Raw genomic sequence first — 22,140 nt, forward strand, 5'->3', positions numbered from 1 at the left:
GTGGTTTGTTTTATGGCTACATATATCAGTGAAGGCGAATGCCCAGCCTGACATTAATATTGTTTTGTTTTTGGGACTTGTTTTGTTTTTTATTTATTTTTGTTTAATAAATGTTTAAACCCGCAGGTACTCTCTGAGTCTCTCTAACCCTTTGCCATCCTGTCACAGGCAGTAAAAGGGTTTGTGGCAGAGCAGGGCTCTGCCCTTGTAAATACTGGCAGGGATGGGGTTAAATTCTCCTCCCTGCCCAGGTTGATTGCGTCAGGTGGGAGCAATCAATCAATTAATTATTCAATTCTCACCCAACCACCTGGCATAAAAGGAAGCCTCAGCCACCCATTCGAGAGAGAGTTCTAGAAGGAGAAGGTGGTTTTGGGGTTTGCTGTGTTTTGTTCATTTTTGTAATCCAGTGACAGTAATACTCAGCCTGGAAGCCTTAGTCTTGTAAGTTGCATTTTGCGTTTATTTTGTGTCTTAGAAACCTGTTTTGTTTGGCCCTCGTGCCGGTTTATTTTGTATTTTTGTGAATTAAAAGCTTTATTTTGAACTTTTCACAGTGTCTGAGTCTCAACCGCTGTCTTCCTGTCACAGGGTTATTAACCTAGGATTCTCTGTTGTACCATTGTGTTTTAAAAGAAGTAAGTAGAAACATGCAGAACCAGTACATGAGGCTGGTGTTCAGTTATAACTAGTTCTCTTGATGCTTCTATTCCATCTCCACATCTTGGAAGGCCTCATTTTCACTGAAAAGCAGCCATTGCAAAACCAACCACCACTGTATTTGTCATCCCTATCTCAGTACTTGTGGTAGGGTAGTGTATAACCTCATTGGCATAGTAAAAATAGAATGAATGCGTGTTCTTCTTTAAAAGGTTACGGTACTATGGAATGCAACATTGCTTCTGTACTTTTTATAGTGTGGCACTAGAATAACAATTACATCTTATAATCTCTGTTATGTACTTCTGCCTTGGAAATGTGCTTACTATACTGTACCCCCGGAAACTCAAAACAAATGCTGCAGATGGGGATCTGTGTGGTTTAGCCAAACCCATATGTGTGTGGAGATCAAAATCTCTCTTGGATTACCTTATTTGTCACAGCCAAGTACAAAGATCTAGGACTTCTTGGAAAGATTAACCAATTTCCTCCACAAGCCATTAAAAATTCAGTGTGGTCTTGTCAAATATATTGTGAAACATACAGTGTGTTTAGTTACGGATTGAAGCAAAAAAGCTTCAACAAGTGAGAAAGCTTGCGTGACAACAGTTCAAACAACCTTGGGAAACAAACAGGACAGCCAACACGGTCTAGTTTCTGAAGTGCACAGAAATAAGCGTGGTCTCGTTAAATAAATAAAAAAACGCCTATGTGTCTTGGGAAGCTGAAATCTTGTGAGATGGGTTTAAATGGAAGGTTTGTTTAAAATGCAGATGCACAGGGTAATTGCAATGGCAGTATTTTCCTGCTTAATGAAACACCTAAAACTGCACAACTTAAATGTATAACGCACACATTAGAAATCATCTTTCTTACAATACCATTTGTTATACTGTAGATATTTGTAAGCAGTCAGGATTTGACAGCTCTGCTTCTAAAACTGACAAGTGTATTTTATATGTCTTATTTAGTATTTTTATGAAAACAAAAGATTTTACATTGGCATCTTTTTTGTGATCAGCTTACTTACTTGGTATTAAATGAAGTTGAACCCTAATATTTATATTGTCAAACATGAAAAAAAGGTTGTAACTAAGTTTAAAATTCAGCGACTACTTTGATCAATGTCATTTACATAAAACCTTCTGCCTTCTTAAGCATCAAAAGACAGAAAGCATGCAGTATTGTACCATGAGATAGATTCTTTGAAGAATCTGAAGTAAAGAATGTTGTCCTTTTAAGTTTCTGAAAATATATGGAAAGATGTAGATTGACGGATGGATTAAATTAATATGATATACATATTGAACTTCTTGTTTCATGAAGTAAAGGTCATCTGTTCCCAAGATACCCTTGATTAGTCCAATGAATATTAGCTGCCACTGTAATTATGCTAAAAACTGATGGCAGAGCAGATTTAACTCTTAACTCACAAATGGAAACTGACAGGAAAATTTATTCCAGTTTGGTAAAAGCCACTTAATGCACAAAGTAGCCAAATGCAGTTTAATTAATAGAGAGAGCATTCATTCCGAATTAGTAGCATTAAAAATGAACTCATAACCTACATCCACTACCCATAGCCCCATATTCTGATACTCTCAATGACTTGTCCCAAGCAAGTTTTTAGAAGGTCTGTTTTTATTATTAAACCAACTTTGTTTGAATATAATAATTGGACTGCCTGATTATTTATCCTGCCACATGACACTCCTATACTAATAAGCAATGTCATTAGCACACGGTATTCATTTTGTCATTGTTAAAAACATTTTTTCTTCAGAAAGATCATGGGAACCCCTGTAGATTCAGCACAAAAAATAATCATTTCACAAAGCAATGTAATCATATAATTCCTGGTGTTTTGCTTGAACCCTATTAATGGGTATTATATGTCAGTGTCATTTTGCACACTGTAATTGTATTGTAATTGCCCCTTTCACACTGGCATGCTCTACCCCGGCCAGAACCCGGTGTCATGCGGACCGGCTACGCAATTTCACACTGCTTTTGATAAAGCCGGGTTGACCTGGGTGACAGACGCAAGGACACAATGCGTGTATCAATGCATCAATGCCCCGGAAGCAGCTTGTTACAGATGCTTCCATCCAAGCTCCTCTGGATTGAACCGTCGGCCCAAATGTTGATTAGCGCAAATGTATGCAACAAAAATATGGCTAAACAGAATAAATAAAACATTGCTTGCGGAAGTGAAACCTTCACGCAGGTGTGGCAGTTTGTTATTTTGTCGGCTTAAGAACATTCGTCATGCATTTTTTCTCGCTCAACCCTGGTCAAAGTGTGTAGACCCACATCCTGGTTTCACACTACATGGGATTGTGACCCGGGTAACCAGAACCGTCAATACAAAATATAATAGTTAGTGATCTAAGGCACATACATTAGTAGTTTTCAATGGTTTCCAATGGATTCTGGTCTCCATTTACATACTTCTTCGTCTTGTATTTACTGTACTTTACAAAGGTGGAAAGTTAAAAGATGTGAACAAAACCTATAGTAAGTCAGTGGCTGAGTATTTACCAGGCTTCTTATTTCAAATAGCCACATTGTGATGACCTTGACCACCTGTCACCTGCAGACCACTCTGCCCAGCCATGCATTGCTGAAGACGCTGCCAGATGGCCACCTTTGTGGGAGTCACCTGTCTGCAGGGCCAGGAAAACACAAGAGCTCTGAGTAGACAGAATCATCTGTTTAATCAAGCTCAAGGAAAGCTTGATTCATAAAACAGGGAGCCTGGCAGCACTTTTCAGAGAGAATATTACATTTTTATAGACTTGTGTGTTAAATTCAAGTACAGTAAGCAGTCTGATATCAGTCTTGACCAGATCTATGTGCTGAGGGCAGAGGTCCTCTTGTTTTCCAGATAGGCAAGTAACACTTAATTGTTTACCACATGAACTTGCACATATTTATCACAAAGCTATCTTACATGTTACTGCAATCAGAATTTGTCCAAAATGACAAAAGCGTTTATGGTACTTGAAGTGGATTTTGAGTTTCCTGTCAAGATTTTACACGGTGGCACTAAATGCGAAATTAAAATCCCAATGATTAAAATCCCACTATTTCTAAGTTTTTAAAACACTACACACTTTCATTCCTACCATTGAAAATGCATCACTAATATTAATTTTAGATTATTTTTTTTTTAATTTAATCTGTCCCATGCCTGCCAAATCCAATAAACAATAACCACATAAAATGCATTCAGTAAACATGATACATATGGGAACTACGTGGCTGATAAGGAGCATAATTAAAATTGATTCACTGCTATTTTCCTTGCTATCCTTTAAAAATAAAATGAATTATATTAAAATAAATGTAAATCACTAGGAGAGAAGATTTCAAAAGAAACCCATACGCTCAACAACAAGGATTATAATTAAAATGTCAGCAGTAACAAAAAAAACATTCAAATGACTCTTCCCAGCTGAATATTCTTTGGAACTTTGTCTTTCTGTCTGTCAGTTTGTAGCATGCAGCATAATAAGTTTGCTGTCTACTCCTCTTAATTGAGTGGTAGTATGCCTGGCCAGGCTACATGCATATATTCCTATTATATTCGATCCTGTTCTAATAATAAGAATACAAAAAAAAAACCCTCTCTGTGAAATAATACCATCGTTGGTGTGTTAATGTTATATATTTTTATATATATATATATATATATATATATATATATATATATATATATATATATATACATATAAAGAAAACCACTTGGCTCCAGTCTGTGTTTTTTGCCTTGCTGAATTTCAGTGCTGTTTTAATTCTCTCCATCTTTCCAAAAGCGTTTTGCGCAGGTCCTTTCCGGTTTTCCTTAGTTTGTCAGTGATTTTGTCTTTGCATAGTGCCGGGTAGTTTAAATGGACAGAGAAGATACAGTAAGGAGAGCCGACTTTCTTTTGTACTTGTGTGATAATGCGGGCTATAGAACTATGGTTTAGTTTACCCATCCATTTATACAGCTTAATTTTCGTTAGTCTGTGTTTTGTTTTCAGGTCTAATTAGTAGTCAAACATATTTCCTTCTTTTCATTTGAATTCAATTTGGTTTGACTTTAGATAGTGATAAACGCAGCTTTTACTTTGTATTTTTTGTTATGATTTTTGAAATGTTTTTTCCACACAGCCGCCAGCCTACCTACAGCAAGCGGGGTGAGATCTATCCAATTGTTATCTTTTTCAATCTGCTGCTGGTATATGTATTTTTTTTGTGCGTGTGAATGGCCATTCCGTTTCGGGTTTTTTAGGAAGTATTTTTGTTTTTTTTTGTGACGAAGCTCGGGACTTGGACATTCATTTTGAACTACTTCTTTTTCTGCGTTATTTTTCAATGTGCTTTACAGAACTGCATTGTTTATTTTTGTGTTTGTTTATTTCACCACTGTGTGATGCTGTACATTCAGTGTATTAATTATGCTGCTAGCTTTAATAGTACAATTAAAGGATATACCTATTTGTTTCATTGGGTCTATGAAATACTGTCCGAGCAGCTAAAGATTGTTTAAAACCACTGGCTTCTTTCTCAGTACTCTATATTACTACAGTGTGACGGGTTACTTTGGGAACCAGTCTATTCTACTCTACTACAAAGTGACATTTTGTTTAGTTATATATATATATATATATATATATATATATATATATATATATATATATATATATATAAATGATTTCCATTACACAAGAGTAGATCTTAAAACTTCATGCTGATTTGTACTCGGCTCTCGCCAAGATAAGCACCAACTAAGATGAAGCTTTACAGTAAACTAATGTGATCCATCTGTGTCTCCATCTATTTGCGTTTCCTTCCATATGATGATGTAGATATCCTTCTGCCTGGTGTTGATGGCTGAAGTGTAATGCTGGCTCCAGGGATCAGCTTATTTGCCTCCCTAGCGCATCAGCACACACAACAGCTGCGATGCTGGCTCCGGAGATCAACCACAGTGCGGTCTCCCCAACACATCAGCATGACAAACATCTGGATTAATCTAAGTAGGGTACATCTCTGGGGTCTTCAAGTGGGCACCTTCCATCCTCTGTGTTTCGTCGACTAGCCCACAACACCTCAAGAGGGCTCGACGGTGATTCTGGCGTCCCAGCATCACCCCCCTTATTTTATCTAATGAGTATTTTGAAACAATCAATAACAAATAGAGGATATTCAAGTATTGTATATCTCTGTTGGTGACTATTGTAGTAGGAAGCAAATACATTTTTGTCACTGGCATTTACTGAATTTAAATGTTTTCTTTATTGCTGTACCTGGTTGCTTCATAAAGATTAAGTAATCCGTTACAAGTTCTGTATCGGCTTAACGGAACTTGACAAAATGCTGAAGATGCAGCTAAAGATACTTTGAAAGAAACTCAGCACAAACAACAAGAGAAACTGCTTTACTGAACAGGTTTCTCATTTGATAGATCTAGTAGCAATAATGTCTGATATTACGGGATTTACTCCCTCTTGGGTGCAACTCTTCCCCTTTTGTGTACTGGGATTGACATTAAAGATTCAATCAAGCAGCAGAAACCACACTGGTCTTTGGCAGCGACATTGCTTACTAAACGGTTTACTGTCAGATATCAGCAAGCTGTCAAAAAAGGCGACCCTCTTTATACCAGACTATAATTTGCTTGTTCAGTTCCCATCCAACCTTGCGTCCTGTTCAGGACATTAAAAACATATTGCAAACACAAACACATTTTTAACCACATTCAAGCAAATTGTTATCAAGATATAACCATCATAGCCAAAGACAACCAAGAAATCACAAATAAGTACAGAAACACCCTACTTACAAGAATTTGACAAATTAAGTCCATATCAAGCTTTATCAGAATTGGATGATCGCTTATCTATATACAGTGGCTCTCAAAAGTATTCACCCCCCTTGGACTTTTCCACATTTTATTGTGTTACAACATGGAATCAAAATGTAGATTTTATTTTTCACTTTGACATAATGGACTTTTTTTGTGTTGATCAGTGGCAAAAACTCCTAATTAAATCCATTTTGATTCCATGTTGTAACACAATAAAATGTGGAAAAGTCCAAGGGGGGTGAATACTTTTGAGAGCCACTGTATTTATACATCTAGTGGCATACAAGCACCTCAATATATTCCTACTAAAGAAAAGTTAAGAAAAGTATTCATATTTGGGAGCCAAGCTTTTTTTTCTTGTAAATGTCAATATGAGAAAAACAATTGCTGGCGTGGCTTCAAAGTAAATTTACTTTCCTTCACTTTTTGAAATATAAATATATAACAGTCTATTGCTTTTTATTTCATAGCCAAATAATTGATTGATGGCAGAGTCAATCCTGAACCACAGGGGAAGATGGAAGAAGTTACTTTTTTCTTGACTATCAGAAACATAATGTACTTTCTCTACAAAAATAAAATCCCTCCTGTGGTTGCAGAGAACAACAACAGGATGCACGGAGTGAATCATTGTCTTAAGGCACCCCCCAGCGATGCTTTAAATGTAAAAGATAACTTATCACAACAATACAATCTGATACTTACTTTGAAGTATTTTCCAGTATTGCTTTAACCTCGCTCACTTGATCTTTTCCAAAGTAAACCACAGTGAGGTGGATCCTCCCATCCTGTCTGACACAAACTTCCCTGAAAGAAGAACAGCAAATATTAGTCTATGGGCATCTAGAACCTGCATCAATAGATCCATATGGCTGTCTTCTTCAGCCCCAATGACTTCCATTAGACACAAATTCTCAAAATCACTTGAAACAGAGTTTCCTGATACAAAATGTCTCACCTTTTTCTCACACTATTTTGGTAGTACCTTTTGGGTAATTTGAGTTTCCATGTAGTTTTCTTTTAGGGAAAAGAGAGAAATTCTCCTTCCAAATGCAAATGACCTAATTAATATTCAAATACGGGACTACCGATATCGTGCAGCTTTCTTAAACTGCAGCCTGCCTCATTTGACCACCAAAGAAATTAATAAAAAAAGCCTTCTTTCCTTTGCTGTTTTCCACAATGAAACCCTTATGGTCACAGGCATATTATTCTCGGATTTGTGTGTGTTTACACATTGTTTTACATTTCGCCACAATTTGCAATTCTGTTTTAAATTCCACAAGCATGTAAATCAACCCGATCGAACTGTAATATAGCTTTAAGTTTTGAGAGCAAGAACAATGCTCCATATTAAATTGTAATCTTGTTTTAAATCTCGCAAGCGTGTACAGCCCTCCAATAGAAATGTAGGAATTTGCTGCCACTCAGTAGTTGGGGTGGGTTTGAAGTAGGGGTGGGCATCGATATGAAAATTGTATATCGATATCGTGCACGTATTTCGATATCGATAATATCAAAGTCTTCCAAAACAGTATATTGTGTTCCTAGCTCTGTTTTCAAGTTACAAGCACTTGAACACACCTACAGTCACAACACTGGAGCACTGAATAAGGGGGTGGTAGAAAGTACACATACGGGCATGCCTGACATTGAAACCGGAACGCTATCTGTTGAAGCAACAAAATAATAGGCAACAAACAAAACTTAGGAGCTGACTCATGTCACGTGACTCAAGCCTTAGTTTCGGTTTGCTGCAGTATCGCTTAGACTATTACGGTGCCTGAGATATTCACGAGAGAAGGTCGGGCCGGCAATACACTACACCTGGGCTCCATATGGACTCCAAAGCTAAAACAATTCAACCAGGCTACCTGGACTAGAATTATCCTTTGCATAGTGTAATAGGATGGGTGCCTGACAACTACAGCACACCCTCGCTATAGTGAACCTGTTAGGGTGTCAAGTCTTTTGTTCATTATATCGAGGGGTTCGTTATAGCGAAAAGACAATCAAAATGAACCATAAACTGTTGGAGTAAGTTAATGAGATGAGATTGTGATTAAAAGTAGAAATACATGTACCTGTTCGTCACATGTATCCAGTATTTTCTTTGCTTTATTCTATTCTTTAAAGAACTAAAAAGAAAAAAACCTAAATCGAAACTGAACTTTTACTCTAAATCAATCTTTTTTTATTGTTTAGTTGGGATCCAGAAGCCAGGTTCGTTACTGCCGGAGGTTTGTTATTATGAAGGTTGTTATAGTGAGGGTGTGCTGTACCTAAAAGGAAACAAAAATCAAGTCACTAAATCCACATAACTGATACTAAAGCACCGTGGGGTCTGACTGGACCCCAGGTTACCTTATGAGGGTTAAGGCAGTTTACTAAATTGCTCAACAAGTGTATTAAAATGTTGGAGGCTGTGGGTTTTAAAGTTGGCCTGCCTAAAGGCAGTTCTCATGTGAAGAGTCTGGGGTGGTCAGAGGCTACAGGAGCTACAAGAGCAGGAAATATTAATGCATATACATATATTAAATGTGCATCAGAATTGTAAACTGTGGGGCTCCCAAGTGGCACATCCAGTAAAAGCACTCGCTAGAGTGCAGGATGCACTCTATAGCCTGGACATCGCGAGTTCGAGTCCAGGCTATTCCACAGCCGACCGTGGACGGGAGCTTCCAGGGGGCGGCACTCAATTGGCTGAGCGTCGCCCGGGGGGGCGGAGGGTTAGGTCGGCCAGGGTGTCCTCGGCTCACCGCGCAGCAGCGACCCCTGTGGTCTGGCCGGGCGCCTGCGGGCTTGCCTGTAAGCTGCCCAGAGCTGCGTTGTCCTCCGACGCTGTAGCTCTGAGGCGGCTGCACGGTGAGTTCGCAGTGTGTAAAGAAGCGGGCAGCTGACGGCACACGCTTCGGAGGACAGCGTGTGGTCATCTTCGCCCCTCCCGAGTCAGCGCAGGGGTGGTAGCGGTGAGCTGAGCATAATAAAATAATTGGGCATTTCAAATTGGGGAGAAAATAATAAAAAAAAAAAAAAAAAAAAAAGAATTGTAAATTGTACACTTTTGTAGGCATTTCTAGTATTCTTTGGATTTTAACATGTACAAGTAGCAACAACAGTTACTTGGCGATATCAAATAAATAGTAAGACATAACACACAATGTTGCTTATCTGCACCCTGCCAATTGCTATGGGAACAAAGACAAAGGCAGAGGGTTTATTTTTCATTTGCAGTAGATAACTGCCTGGTACAAAATTGTTGTAAGAGTTAAGAATGCCTGCTAGGGCACTGCTACTGACTCCTTGACATCAGCAAGCTGTTATTCTGAACTTCCGAGGGAGGCCACAGCAGGAAGTATTTTCACAGCTTAGAAACTACCTAAACAACCTCAGTCAGCTTCAGCCACAACACTGAATTAACCAAAAGAAGGCTGAGAAAACAGTTATGTAGAATACTGTTTGAATACATAACATATTGCATTGAATAAAATGTGTGTTTTGACTCATTTTATAGTGCTAACCAAGGCATTTTTCTTGCATGTTCTTATTTGCAATATTATCACTGGTCCCTCTTATTCTGTTGAAACTCTTATTGTTCGCATTTTGAATTGAAATGTCTTCAAACCCACTCCGTTGTCCAGCTGAAATCACGCCATGTGACCTGTAGCAAATTTGCTGAGATGCAGCAGTTTATCTGTAATGCTGAGTTTGAAATTAAGTGAATTAGCTTAAAAAACAAGGGAATAGCCAAAGGAATACATTTGTGTACCAAGTAAGAAGTAAAAAGCCAGTATCTTAAAGTGTTAGGTGTTTATCTTCCGGAGATAAAGAAGTCACATGTGGCAGCCATCTAAGGTCACAGGTGAAAGAGAAGGGTGTTGTTAGATGTTGGCTGAGGAGTTTCCACAACACTGAAAATGTGAAGTTGCTAGGTGAAATGGTTTATGAGATAATAGCAGGTCTAGTTGCCAGCAGATTGGCAAAGTCATACAAGCTCCCTGATCTCAGTAAGAAAACTGATATTAAAACCATGTTTGCCATTATTTAAATTAATATGGCATACTGCCTCTTTAAAGATGGGAGTCTTGGAGACCCAGATGCCACTTACAGGTAGGTGACACTTATGGAATGAACACTAAGCTGTACAAACTGACACCAAGCACAGGAGCAGAGTGGAAGGCCACACAATGCTCTTTTCATCGGGGGGAATGGAAACATGTCTGCAGAATCCCTTGTGATCTCACCAAGCCCCAGTGAAATACTACACTAACAGTTAGCAGCTACTTCCTGAAATTCACGGCTGCTGACCTCACAGAGTCTGAAGAATTTACCATAGTGTTGTGGTCCGTGCATTCACTTTATTATAAACCAAGCCACCAGCATGAAGACGTCTGGATGCATAAAGATTATAAAAAGAGTGTAGTGCTTAAGCGGTATGCCGCTGTCAATAAAATGGTATCTAAATGTAAGCAGGCCAAGCCAGTTCAGCAGGGAACTCTAAATGTATCTTTCCTTCAAGCTCCATAGGACATAGAGGCACTTGAAATGACTAATGTAGAATGTGGAAAATGAATGCGAACTTCAGAGAACTTATTGATAGTCACAATAACAACAGTACCTTGGATCCTAACTTGTGCAACAGACTGGAAGAAAACACTTTTTTGGCTAGGTTGCAACCTTCAATATTGTCAATAGGATATGAAAGCAATCACCTCTATGCTGTCAGTTCTATTCCAGCCCGTTAATAGAAATTTCCAAATGGTGGCTGGAATAAATGATGGCTGATGAGATATGATGTGAAATGAGTTATGGTTACCTAAGCTCAGTTGCCAGGCATCAGATGTCCAGTGGCAGCTGGCACTGAATTAGCACCTTTGCTGAAAGAGCATGGTGACTGAACTACCTTTCCACCACTTTTAGAGGGCAGCCTTACAAGAGCAAAGCTTAACTGCTTTGGTAAGGCTCTGCATATTATCGGATGTTGTCAATGTACAATGCTGTCAACCCAGCACCTTTCATTTGAATTATTAAATCACAAGAAAATCAAAGCAAACAAAAACAAACAAGGAACCAACCCATAATAATAATACTAATATAATAATAATAATCTTTATTTTATATAGCGCCTTTCAAGTGCACATCTCAGGGCACTTCACAAGAATAAAAAAGCAATTTAAACAATGACATTTACTTACAAAAAAGACGACAATGTCCAATAAAACAAGAAAAACAATAACTACATACAACAACACATAACAGGTCAGACAATAAAAGCCAAAGTATAAAAGTGGGTTTTCAGTTTAGATTTAAAAATACTAACAGTATCACTGTCCCTTATGACCTTCAGAAGGTCATTTCACAGCCTAGGTGTTATACAGGAAAATGCTTGGTCACCAAAAGAATGCTGCTTAGTTCTAGGTACTGATAGTAGGCCAGAGTCAAAAGATCAAAGGCTACACATAGGAGTATATGGTGAAAAAAGGTCACAGATGTAGTTTGGTGCTAACCCATGCAGAGCCTTAAAAGTTAATAGTAGGATTTTAATTTTCACTCTGAACTCCACTGGAAGCCAATGCAGGGAAGCTAAAACTGGTGTGATGTGATCATAAGATTTTGTTTTAATTAGAATGCGGGCCGCTGAGTTCTGGACATATTGCAACTTGTTAAGAACATTTTTTGAAACACCAGCGAGCAAAGCATTGTCTATACGGGAAAAAACAAAAGCATGTATAAGCTTCTTTGCATCCGGCTCAGTAAGACAAGGGCGAATACGAGCAATATTCCACAGGTGGAAAAAAGACACCTTAGTAACATTGCGAATATGCTCTTCAAAAGCCCAATTTAGATCAAAAATAATACCAAGATTCTTTATACATGTGCAAGGCCGGGTTTCAATTCCATCAATAACCAGTTTAAAATTTTCGCATTCATGAAGCTGATATAAGGAGCCAACCAGCATTACCTCGGTCTTAAGGATTGTCTCATGGTGACATTTACCTGCATCGTTAGAATTTAAAAATACTAATACTTTAAACAACCTATTGAAATACAAATTGAAATTGTGTTAGATGACATGGCTTTTTTGTGTTGTTTTTCATCCAGATGCTTCCACAAGACTATGAAACAAAAAATACATAATTGTAATTCATGGCAGAAAAACTGTCAACCTTGAGTTGCTGGTCTACAGGATAAATAAAAAAATTAAAAAAGCAGCTTACCTGAAATTGTGCATGAACTGTCGAAATTTGTCTGCCCTTTTGGCCAGAGGCACGATAATATTGATCTGCATGTTGGAGGTGTCGACTCTTTCATTCTTCACCTTCATAATGGGACCAAACGGGCGGAAGAACACCAGCCGTTTAAATTCATGACTACGGTCACCTTTGAAAGTCAGTTCGTACAGAGTGCCTTTGTCCCTCTCTGTGCGGTAGATGCCTGCCGAGGAAATTGTATGTGGAACACAACGTTAGATGTCTAAAATCTATCAGAGAGCTCACACACTAATAAAAACTGTGTTGTGGAGCAGACATATAGCTTTCTTTTTTATTATTTTTTTTCAGGCTCGATTTGTAATAGATTTCAAAGTAAATGGAGCATGGAAGGCCTGGATAAATAACTTATCACCACAAATCTATGATGTTTGTGGATCCTACTGAATTTTGATAAATCTGTATATATCCCAGTAAGGTGTGTGTGGAATTTACTTACAGGGGTGTATTTGGCTAAAAGGTAAAACAACACTTTTGCCAGGACAACCTGCCTCAGAATTTTACAAATAATAGAAATAATCAGAAGCATTCAGGAAGTCCAGAGCAAATCCATTACATTATCACAGTGTTTCTCCTAAATATGACGACCACTTGCTCATTTACTGAAGGTCAACAGGACAAAACAGTAGGCTTAATTTGTGTCATATCCAGGATATGGCTCCATAGTAACTTGCAAACAACAGTAAAGAGGGTGACAGTCTAGGTAACTGTTTTAAGGCTTTCTCAAGCTGCAGTTGATCAAAACTATCAAATTCCACAACTGCAAGAGCATTAGGCGATTTTCTCAAACTGAACTGCATACCAGAAAAAAATGTAAAATCAATTTTCTTTATGAAACTTGAACATGTGAACGTGTAATGATGTTGTATTTAATGAATACATGCTTGTCTCCACCAGATCCACCAGTTTAGCCCTCACTGTCAGAGCCCGTGTTGTGCAGACAGGAAAAGGGATTCTTAAAAGGGTGGGCAACCTCTGGAGAGGATCCAGAGTAAACAGCACCCTGCCTTTGGGCCTCGGAAACCCCACATGGAAATCAAGTCATCAAAACAAATACGGTCAGAATCTTAAGCAGCTGCATTAATGTCCTTAAGTACATCAGCGTAATACCACCAACAGGATGTCACAGGAAGTGATTATTACGCACAACTGGCTTTCTGATATCATTGAACATAGCGCTGTCTCCTTGGGACTGCCCAAGGACTGAAAAAAAGGACCCTAACAGATTACTTGCAAAATCTTTAGACCTAATCCTACTTTTCAGCTGTATAGGGAACACAGACCTCTACACTCAGACTAACAAGATTGACTTTATGCAACATCATACCTTGTTTATTATTGACAGTATTTGAAATATCTGTCACACAGCTGTTCTTGGGGTCCGCTATTTATCTTTCTACTGCTGAGTATAAAAAGGATTTCAAGGGATGCTGAAAAGAGGGTTCCCTTCAGTATAAGGGGGTTGTACTGGAGCAGAGTCTGCCCCAAATCAACCACAATTGAAAAATTCTGCATATTCTCATCAGAAGTCCATGGTGTCCTCCAACATTGTGACCTACATATTGTAGGCCCATTTACATTGCTTGTTGATCTCAAGTGCAAGCGTGGATAATCAAAAAAGCCACACTAACCATAACATTCGATTTGATATGGTAATGCGGATTCAAGAAAATAAAAGGTTGCATTTAAGACGGATCGGACATTGCTGCAACTAAATAAGTGCACTGTTTATTTTCAATTTTTTTGCTTTAACAGTGGCAAACACAGCAATTGTTGCAGATTACTGCATGGAAGCCAAATGGTATGACAAGTGATTCAAGTACAGTACAACCTGACCTTTAGTCTTGCAGTTCCTGGTTCATTTCTTTTCAAAGCCAGTGTTATTAATGTCTGGCAGCAAGAAACCTCTGCCGTGGGCTGTTGATTAAAGTCAAAACCAGCAGTGAGGAGGAGACTTCCACTTTATGACACTAATTTATCACTGGATATATTACAAAATGAATTCCGGTGAATATATTTTAGTCATGGCTCACTGCAATACAATCATAACTGACACTAGGTAATATCATGGATGTAAATGAGCTATTTTACCATTATTAACCTCATTCTTAGTACTGTATGTACAATTAAATTGAAGGATAAGGGTCAATACAATGACAGTAGATGAGCATGCATTACCTTAGTCATCAATTCAAACAGGGATACATTAATAATAAAGAGATACAATTAAAACATGAAATGATATATTAGGAAAATGTCGGAATGGATACTAAGCTGTACAAACTGATTCTATAATATATGTATTTAAAAAGTATCCTTTTAGGCAACAGCATTTTTGTAAACAAAGAATTCCTTATTATTTTTATTTGTTTATTTAGCAGATGCCTTTATCCAAGGCGACTTACATTATTATTATTATTATTATTATTATTATTATTATTTATTTCTTAGTAGACGCCCTTATCCAGGGCGACTTACAATCGTAAGCAAATACATTTCAAGTGTTACAGTACAAGTAATACAATAAGAGCAAGAAATACAATAACTTTTGTTCAAGCAAAGTACAAGTGTGACAAACCACAATTCAATAATACAGCAGGTAATAGTGATAGTTACATCAGGATATGATTAAATAGTGATAGTTACATCAGGATATGATTAAATACAAAGTACTACAGGTTAAACACTTGGCAGATTACAGTATTCTGAAGTACAGGATTAAATGCAGTAAAATAGGGGGCAGATAAGAGCAAAATAAAGCACATTTACATGAAGGGTGATAGTGTCCCAGGGCAGCAGTGTGGAGTAGTGGTTAGGGCTCTGGACTCTTGACTGGAGGGTCGTGGGTTCCATCCCCAGTGGGGGACCCTGCTGCTGTACCCTTCAGCAAGGTACTTTACCTAGATTGCTCCAGTAAAAACCCAACTGTATAAATGGGTAATTGTATGTAAAAATAATGTGATATCTGTATAATGTGAAATACTGTATAATGTGATACCTTGTAACAATTGTAAGTCGCCCTGGATAAGGGCGTCTGCTAAGAAATAAATAATAATAATAATAATAATACAAACAAACAGAGGAGTTCTACAGGTGCTGTTTGAAGAGGTGAGTCTTAAGGAGGCGCCGGAATGTGGTCAGGGACTGGGCAGTCCTGACATCTGTAGGAAGGTCATTCCACCACTGCGGAGCAAGGGTGGAGAAGGAGCGGGCTCTGGAGGCAGGGGAGTGTAGCGGAGGTAGAGCTAGTCTTCTAGTGCAGGCGGAGCGGAGAGGTCGAGTGGGGGTGTAGGGAGAGATGAGGGTCTGGAGGTAGCTGGGTGCAGTCTGGTCAAGGCATCTGTAGGCTAGTACAAGAGTCTTGAACTGGATGCGAGCGGTGATCAGGAGCCAGTGGAGCGAGCGGAGCAGTGGAGTAGCGTGGGCGAAGCGAGGCAGAGAGAACACCAGGCGGGCAGCAGAGTTCTGGATGAGCTGGAGCGGACGGGTGGCGGACGCAGGGAGGCCAGCCAGGAGGGAGTTGCAGTAGTCTAGGCGGGAGAGTGCCAGGGCCTGGTACAGAGACTAGGGTGTGTGAACTATGCATCAGCTGCAGAGTCACTTACAATTACGTCTCACCCGAAAGACGGAGCACAAGGAGGTTAAGTGACTTGCTCAGGGTCACACAGTGAGTCAGTGGCTGAGGTGGGATTTGAACCGGGGACCTCCTGCACAAGCCCTTTTCTTTAACCACTGGACTATGCACAAGAAAGGGCATTCGCTTACTGAGCCTCACTCGCTATGAATTGTGATGCAGTATGTTAAGAACACAGCAAGACTGAAAAGGGAAGCCCTGTTTTACATTGAGTCAATGATACAATCCAGTAAAGAAGAGAGTGGTTTTGGCATTGTGAGCCACCACATGCAGCAATAAGCACTAATTGCACCACAGTTGTAATGGCAGGTATAATCCATAACTATTAAACACTCAATTGTGCTGAATGAAGAAATACCAAATTAAACTAAAATTCAATGAAAAATATTTTGAATAGAAGTCATTTTCAACGTCTTCTTCCAGATGGTGATGGATTGGTTTCTATGAAGCCTGATTTGTATTTCTGTTTCTTCAGTAATGGGTTTTGGATGACCTTTTATGTCTTTGTGGTTTTAGCTTCTTTTACTATTTCATAATGACTGGTATACAGAATATATTATTTTTGCAATTAGTTTGAGTGGTTCTGAATTATGTTGCTCCATATATTGAGATGCATTTATTCTCACTAAAGTGTCATATGTTTTTTCTGGAACCATCAATCACAGATATATGGCCAGACAACAAGGGTCTCAAGAAAGTTTAAAGCCAGTTAGAAACTGTACAAGCTATATAAAAACTAAAAGACCTCTAATGACTGTAAATATCACATTCAAATAGTTAAAGGAAAGGTTGAATTTGTAGCTATAGTGAAAATCAATATTAGGCTTAACTTGAAATGCGTCTGTTTAAAGAATGGAGCCCTGATTATAGGATGCTACTGTCTGGTAGTTGACTTCGTCAGGAAAATAGAGACTACCAAGCTATAGCCTTCTAATTCTTATATTTTCACTGGTCATAAAAACTAATAGTGCAAAGGTACAGACACGACAGAGCAGTGAAAAGATATACATGACATATCCACTTTGAGAAACTATAAGAAATGTTAACAGAAACAAAAGAAGTTTGTCTTTAAAGTGATGAAGCTGTCCTATAGACTGAAACAAAGTGTGATGGTGTTGCGTGGAGAGCACTGACGTCAAGACAAAAAAAAAAAGAAAAGGAAAGAGCCGAAAATAAAGATGTTATCATGATAGGCTTTCCGCAGGAAATATCTCAGAAGACAGGGAGAGAACAATGACTTTCTCATTTGCCAACAAGAAGGCAGCCACTGGACTCTACTGGCTATTCAAAACTTCTGAAACAGATTACATAGTACACCGTTTTTGGACAAATACCTCCTTCTTCCTTTATGAAAATGTGTTGGGGGAATGCCATTTCTGATAAAAGTTGCTCCTAATTGTATTATTATTACTTGTACTGTGATTCTTGAAATGTATTTTTGTTTATGACTGTAAGTCGCCCTGGATAAGGGCATCTGCTAAGAAATAAATAATAATAATAATAATAATAATAATAATAATAATAATAATAATAATAATAATAATAGGTAAAATTAACTATGTAACCTTTTTATAACTTAAAAAAAAACAAAAACAGAATTGACACTGTGATATTATTCTGATTCTATTTCTTTTTTTAAATCCCTGTTTTACCAAAGTTCATTTTAACTTCATATCTACAGTAGTTCAAAACAAACAGACTGGGCCATTGGGGTCCATACATGTCTTAACAATATTTCATTTTTCAAACCAACTGCTGGAGCTTGTATCATAGCAAGCCTCCATGTTTCCAGCAATGATACTGCACTTAGGAGCTATAATTCTTCAATAATTAAGAACATAAGAACATAAGAAAGTTTACAAACAAGAGGAGGCCATTCGGCCCATCTTGCTCGTTTGGTTGTTAGTAGCTTATTGATCCCAGAATCTGTCAGCTTCAACAACATTACTGGGGAGTTGGTTCCAGACCCTCACAATTCTGTGAGTAAAAAGTGCCTCCTATTTTCTGTTCTGAATGCCCCTTTATTTAAACTCCATTTGTGACCCCTGGTCCTTGTTTCTTTTTTCAGGTCAAAAAAGTCCCCTGGGTCAACATTGTCAATTAATAATGGAGCTTTATAATGCAGTATATTTTATTAATAGGGGATTTCACAGTTTAACTTAAATTGATCTATTATACTAACTTAAAACAGACAACCAGCTGTAAAACAGGTACAAAGAAACAAAAGTGACAGACAGTGAGTCAATGGCTGACTTTTTTTTTTTTTTACATTTTTAAACATGGAAAAAGTCCCACATTTCCAGACATAGAAGGTCTGGTATGTTTCTGTGGTCAAGTTAAACACATAAGCCAAAATCTGTTTCTGGGAGCTTATGTCCTCCTGGCACTTCTCTAACCTCAAATTCAGTTCAGTGACTTTTAATTGTTGATGTAACAAACTCCATTAAACACATCTCTGCCGATTTTCCAGGGTTTATGCCGATTTTCCACAACGACTGCATTACCAGTGAGGTAACCGATCCTATTGTAATATTCCTGCTTGCAATTACACATAAATGAGTCATTAAATTACATAACTGTACAAGGCAAAAATAAAAACCACAACTCCAGTTCCTTATTTCCGTGATTTAAGGTTATTTCTCCCCTTTGGGACACACAGTACAGCTTGTATTCCGTATGCCTGACATTTTCACAAAAGCAGAATGTTCTGTTCCTGTCAGTTCCTGTCACTCGCAATGCGAGATGAACAGTAACAGTACCGGCACTGAAAGAAACCCTGTAAAATGGAGGGCGCGTCTACAAAAAGATTTTTAACTAAGGGGTGCTTTGCATTTTAGAGCACTGAAGAATCCCCTGGATTTAATCAACCACCTACTCTTGTGTGGATGTGGTTACCCATTTAGTAGATCCTGAAGAATCTCCTGGATTGAATCAACCACCTACTCTTGTGTGGATGTGGTTATCCATTCAGTAGCTCTGTATTGCTATCTCTCCATCAATATTTTCTTCCATACTTAGCAGGGAAATTAATTATGTTCACCCTTTATAAAAGTTTACTACAGTAGTTTTTGCATGGTATTTTTGCAGTTTTCCAATGCTTTCCCCGTGGTTATATTATGTGTTTACCATTGTTTACCATGGTTTTAAATATGCTTAACCATACCTCTTGGGGGTTTACAATGCTTACCTGTGCTTTACCATCATTTCACTATGCTTTATTACACTTTACTATACTTTAACTACGGTAAACCTTTTATAAGGGACTATAGCTCACTCCACAGCATTATGTCAGCTATATATATATATATAGATATATATATATATATATATATATATATATATATATATATATATATATATATATAGATAGATATATACACATATATATTAAGTTCTGTACTCAGATCCAAGCTTCAGCTTTACGTTCACTCATCTCACCATTGTTTGTTTTCAGATTCATTAAGAAGTTTTTTTCCAGTCCTGTGAAAATCCCTTCGTCACAGTTACCTTCACACATTCCCTTACAAATTTCAAGTTGCCAATGAGGCTGGCTTGCAGTTATTCACACAGCGCGGACCCCTCTTGCACAGATAGCTGCTTGAAGTGAAGGGATTCCTGTAAAGTGCATTTTAGAAAGCTGGACTGCTCATTCAGTGAATGCTGAGACTGAATTACTCGGATTAGCATATCAAAATGTGGAATAATTTCTGTGTGTGATACTTAAATCTGCTTTGGAGCAGCAGCCATCTCTAACAACATAAACACAAGCCCACAACACTTATTCACCAAGTCTCTGAGAAAAACAAAATGCTATGCTTCTATACTTTTGTATAACAGGACTAAAATAATGATCAAAATGAACTAATAACTACCAAATCATGTATTTACGGTTTTTAAACCATTATTAATTTTGGCAGAAGACCCTTATTTAAAAATAAATAAATAAATAAATAAATAAATAAATAATAAACTTCCATAGTGCACCACTGAAATGTGATGAATTCTAAAAGAATACATCCAATAGGTTGAAGTATAGCTGAACATAAGTGTGTTTCCTTTACTAAATACAGTAATACATTTCACAAAATTGAATTTTGAAAAAGGCCATCCCCTTTTTCAGATTCTATTTTTCTTATTAGGCTATGGCACTGCTTGATTATGTCACATATAACATCCTTCTGCTGCAAATAATAATAGCAGTGATCCTATTAGGCCCATACTGGGACACAGTTGGGGGAGAAGCTTCATACAAGTGCCCTTACAGCTTAAACTGATGCAGTACAGTTTGTAAGATAAACATAGCTGCCTGTCAACAAGGTTTGCTTTCTGACAAAGTGAACAGAAAGCTTTTGAAGAATGTAGTAAACACCAGTAAAACGAAACATTGTGAGACACTGCGGCTTTAAGTAGAATAATATGGATATCCCAAAGGGAATTACGGTGTGGCAGTCTGGTCACTGTCTGGTTATTCCTCATCTAATTGTAATATACCAGAAATACAGTAAATAAGCTATGTGTTTGTGAAGTGAAAACAGCAATCTTCATCTGCCTTTGATCTTTGTACCTACATACAAACCAAAAACTGGACCCTTTGTGTGAGTCTTTCAAAATGAGAAACAATAGTGCCCAGGAATAAAATGTATGATTAATTTAGTCCCAGTTGGATCTCAATGCACACGAATGAAACAGTGGGTCAGCTCAAATATATCGCTATATTAACTGTAATTAAACATCCACCAGCAAAAGAGGGTCTGATATATCGTATCCCCTATAACTTAACTCTTTTAAAACTGCAGACCTTAAAGTGTTACTGGTAGTGAGCCGGTTGTACAGTTTAAAGCATAACGCATTACTTTCCCCAGCTTTCTGCTTTGTTGTACGCATTCCTGCAATATCTTTTTTGATTTTATTATTAACATATCCCTGGTCATAAATCAGTTTTGACCAGTTATTTTCGTTTCACATCGGTTACGCATTGGGTCTTCCTGTCAAAATGTCTACTGAAATCACATCAGCAGCTTCAATCTGACCTGTTCAATCAGAAACATTTCATTGGTTCCCAGACGGCTTTCACATAGTTCAGCATTTTGATTGGTTCATCTGTCCTACCTGCTCGCTCCAGCACAGTTTCAAGGGGTGGGAACAGGTTTATGAACAGGTTTTACAACTGATGTACATACAAAACAAACATGTAAACCGTCATGGAAATCATGTAAAAAAACATGAAAATAACACCTTTAGTCTAGTAACTGACAGACATTGAAACCTTTCAGCGATACGTACTACTATTTGTAACTACAGTACAACAGGCAAATATGTTAGAAAAACCTAATATTCAGGTTACAACAAATCAAGAACCTTAAACCCTGAATCAAAAGGTAAAAACAGCTCTACAGTAGCTAAATGCAGGACAAACCAATATAACATTTTAAAATCCCAATACACAAGCTCCCAGCAGTGGAAACCAATCATCTATTTCTTACATAAAAGTATTTGGAATCTACAGAAGTCACTAACACCATGGTTACTTTCCCATTGGTGAAATAGTACAGTAACTGATGGATAACTATATTGCTGATGTGCCATTGTATCTGGAGTCAGATTCAGTGATTATATGTAAATGGATCTTATTATCTCTACACCAGATATCATCTAAATTTATCACAAACACAATCCCACTCTAGTCTAAAACAAAAATGTTATACCCAGATAACTAGGTC

The 22,140-nt window shown here is 37.9% G+C and overlaps 1 protein-coding gene across 2 annotated transcripts in view; it reads right to left on the reverse strand.

Moving 5' to 3' along the window:
• LOC117408808 (chondroitin sulfate N-acetylgalactosaminyltransferase 1-like) overlaps positions 1-22,140 on the reverse strand; it is a 68,375-nt gene that overhangs the window by 22,637 nt on the left and 23,598 nt on the right. The window contains exons 3-4 of one of the 2 annotated variants that reach the window (XM_058994691.1): positions 12,736-12,952; positions 7,223-7,324 (exon numbers count right to left, since the gene is read on the reverse strand). In XM_058994691.1, coding sequence (XP_058850674.1) covers positions 7,223-7,324; positions 12,736-12,952 — 319 coding nt within the window. The remainder of the gene's footprint in view (positions 1-7,222; positions 7,325-12,735; positions 12,953-22,140) is intronic. The other variant, XM_058994695.1, reaches the window with a different exon arrangement.

Source organism: Acipenser ruthenus, chromosome 2 (assembly GCF_902713425.1).
Source record: "Acipenser ruthenus chromosome 2, fAciRut3.2 maternal haplotype, whole genome shotgun sequence".
NCBI lineage: Eukaryota > Metazoa > Chordata > Actinopteri > Acipenseriformes > Acipenseridae > Acipenser > Acipenser ruthenus.